At 37.8% G+C, this 2632-nt stretch overlaps 1 protein-coding gene across 1 annotated transcript; it reads right to left on the reverse strand.

Moving 5' to 3' along the window:
• Nucleotides 1–1167: 1167 nt before the first annotated feature.
• LOC308489036 (keratin-associated protein 3-3) lies at nucleotides 1168–1464 on the reverse strand (the record flags this gene model as incomplete). The annotated part of the gene is made up of 1 exon (XM_081029566.1): nucleotides 1168–1464. One exon carries the CDS (start codon nucleotides 1462–1464, stop codon nucleotides 1168–1170), a length of 297 nt encoding a protein of 98 aa, XP_080885692.1.
• Nucleotides 1465–2632: the final 1168 nt, after the last annotated feature.

Below are 2632 nucleotides of genomic sequence, written 5' to 3' on the forward strand. Positions count from 1 at the left end.
AGGTTGGTAAAATGAAGTAAAATTAAGTAGTAGATTAAATCATGTTTAATCAGGGTTTTAGTTCTAGTTCTTAGTTTATCACCTGAAAAGTACTTGGCATTCTGTTGCTTACTGGGGTGGAATTCTGTGCTGAGTATGGTGGCAGGTAGAGATACAGTCCTACTGCCCTGGTACTAGAGTTGACCACTTGAAGTTCTTTCTAAGGAAAAATGAAGTCTAAATTGATAGGCGTATTAAATGACCCAAATCTTGGAATTGAATACCTGCCACTTTTAATCTTTTTCTATTACAATTGGATGTGATGATTTTGTTAAAGATTCTTACACTTTTTATTTCTCTTGCTTATTTTAAGTTAAAATCATAACTGTGTTCATTCAGCTCATGGCTCTGTTGGTACTGGAGGCTCAGTGATGTGGTAGAAAGAACTGGGCTTTCAAGTCAGACATACAAGAACTGAATTCCGGTTTTCTTAATAACTTTATGACTTTGACAATGTTGGCTATCTGTTAAAGCTCCATTTTTCTCATCTGTTAGTGCTGTTTTAAGGATTACATGAGTTAATACATGTGATTTACCTAGCAAAGGATAGGTAAATAAATGTCTCACCCCAAAATTGTACTTGTTTGAGGAAGAGGAGAGAGAAGACGAACATAAAAGACAACCAATTTAAAGTTAGCAAGCCATGTTAGTAAGATAGTTCTAGTCATTCCTCTAATAGATTCTTTAAAAATAAATCTTATATTTACCTTTTTTTAAATGAAAGAAATATACCAAAAACTCTAACATAAACAAGAACACATCTTGCCAGAGAAATAAAGTTTATTGGAAAACCCATCAATAATTTTTTCCCCTTTGTGAAAATACCCAATATAAGAAATGGGATCCAAGGAGCAACATGACCAAGAAAATATAGTCTGAGGTCTTACAGATTTCAGTAGTGTTTTGATAATAGATGACATTCACCTGCCCAAATAAACCCAGTGATTATTCAGCCAAATAACCATAATAATTTAAAAAACATTTTTTTCCATTAAAATGAAAAGTAGGTTTCCCGTATCTGGGCCATCTGGTCTACCCCAATATCTGATAAACTACTGAGGCAAGTGAATACTGAACAGCCAACTTCTGGGTTCTTCATTGTCAGGCATTGGGCGAAGCAGCCATCGGTCAGCAGCAGCTTGGGAGGCAGGGCTCACAGCAGGGCTGAGTGTAAGTTGTGAGGTTGATGGTCTCCAGGCCTGGGGTGGGCAGACAGGAGTTGAGCAGGAAGCAGGTGGGCACACAGGTTTGAGGAATGTGGCATGGTGGGGGGCAGTTGTCACAGCAGGTTGGCTCCAGTAACCAAGTGGTGTGTGGGCAGGTGCTGGGCAGGCAGACTCCGCACCGGCAGCATTTGTCAGAGGAGCAGATGGTGGAGGCGGGACCAGTGGGGACACTGCAGCAGCAGGGAGCACGGCAAGCCATGGCGGTGGGAGTGTGGTGTGCTTCTGGTTTCAGAAATAAAGATGAGTTTTCTGAGGTGCAAATATCTCCTCTTGCTTTGGGGCTCTTATATACTCTCCCTAATGGGTGCTGGTCTAACCAGAAGGCTTCCTATTTATTTTTGTTGTACCACTGTTTTCCACCAAGATTCTCTAATCAGTTTGGTATTTACTTGTCCATTAGGAGTTCCTGCCCTTATTAAAGTAATCATGTTTTTGACTCATTGACTTGTCATTTTTGTCATTAGATGGTCACATTTTTTCATCACACGGTCCTGGTATGTTAAACCTTACATGAATTATGGATAATCAGTCTAAGTGATAATTTAGCTATAGGTTCAGAGGCAAAATTCTTCTCCTTGTTTTTTCTCCCTTAGTTGAAAAGAAGATGCATGCCATGATGTGATTTTTAATTACTAATTTCAGATCATGCAACTCAGTTTTCTACTCAATAAAATCAATAAGAACATGGCTACTTATAGATGAATGTTGCATCTCAGGCATATTTGCCTTATTTATTAATGATATAATTCAGGTTCGTTTGAGCAAGATGACAGCCAGAATGGAATAAGATAAACCCCCTTTTTCATTATTTTTAGTAAAGCTATAGTGAGTTTCCAAATATTACAATACTCTCTCTCTTAAAAAAAAAACAATTTCTAATACGATGTCAGTCTTGTAGTGAATCAAAATATAAATCTCTGGAAGGAAAGATCCACCCACTTTCTGTCTTTCGTTAAATGTACCATTAAAATAAAATCATCTCAGCCTTCATTTTATTTTTCATATGAATAATATACTTACTTTGAAATAAAATGAAATGGATACTAAAAGGAGAAATCGTAAGATTCGCAGAACCATAGCGAGTTTTGGAAAGGGATCTGTCCAATGTGATTTAGAACTTTAGCGTTCATAGAAATCATTTTTCCACTGACTTACTCCCTACTTTGTGTGTTTATTTCATTTCGTATCTTGGGTCTTCAATTAGGTTGTAAATTCCTTTGAGGCATGTCTTCTACAACATTGTTCACCTCAGATGGCCTTCGTTTGCCTCAATGTAGGGTGACAGGTGACGTTGAACCGTATCATCTCCAATGGGTAAATACTATGATTCCAACATCTTCACATATATTCCCAGGGTAGGCACAAAA

The sequence above is a fragment of the Rhinolophus hipposideros genome (assembly GCF_964194185.1).
Source record: "Rhinolophus hipposideros genome assembly, chromosome: 20".
In the NCBI taxonomy this organism is placed as follows: Eukaryota; Metazoa; Chordata; class Mammalia; order Chiroptera; family Rhinolophidae; genus Rhinolophus; species Rhinolophus hipposideros.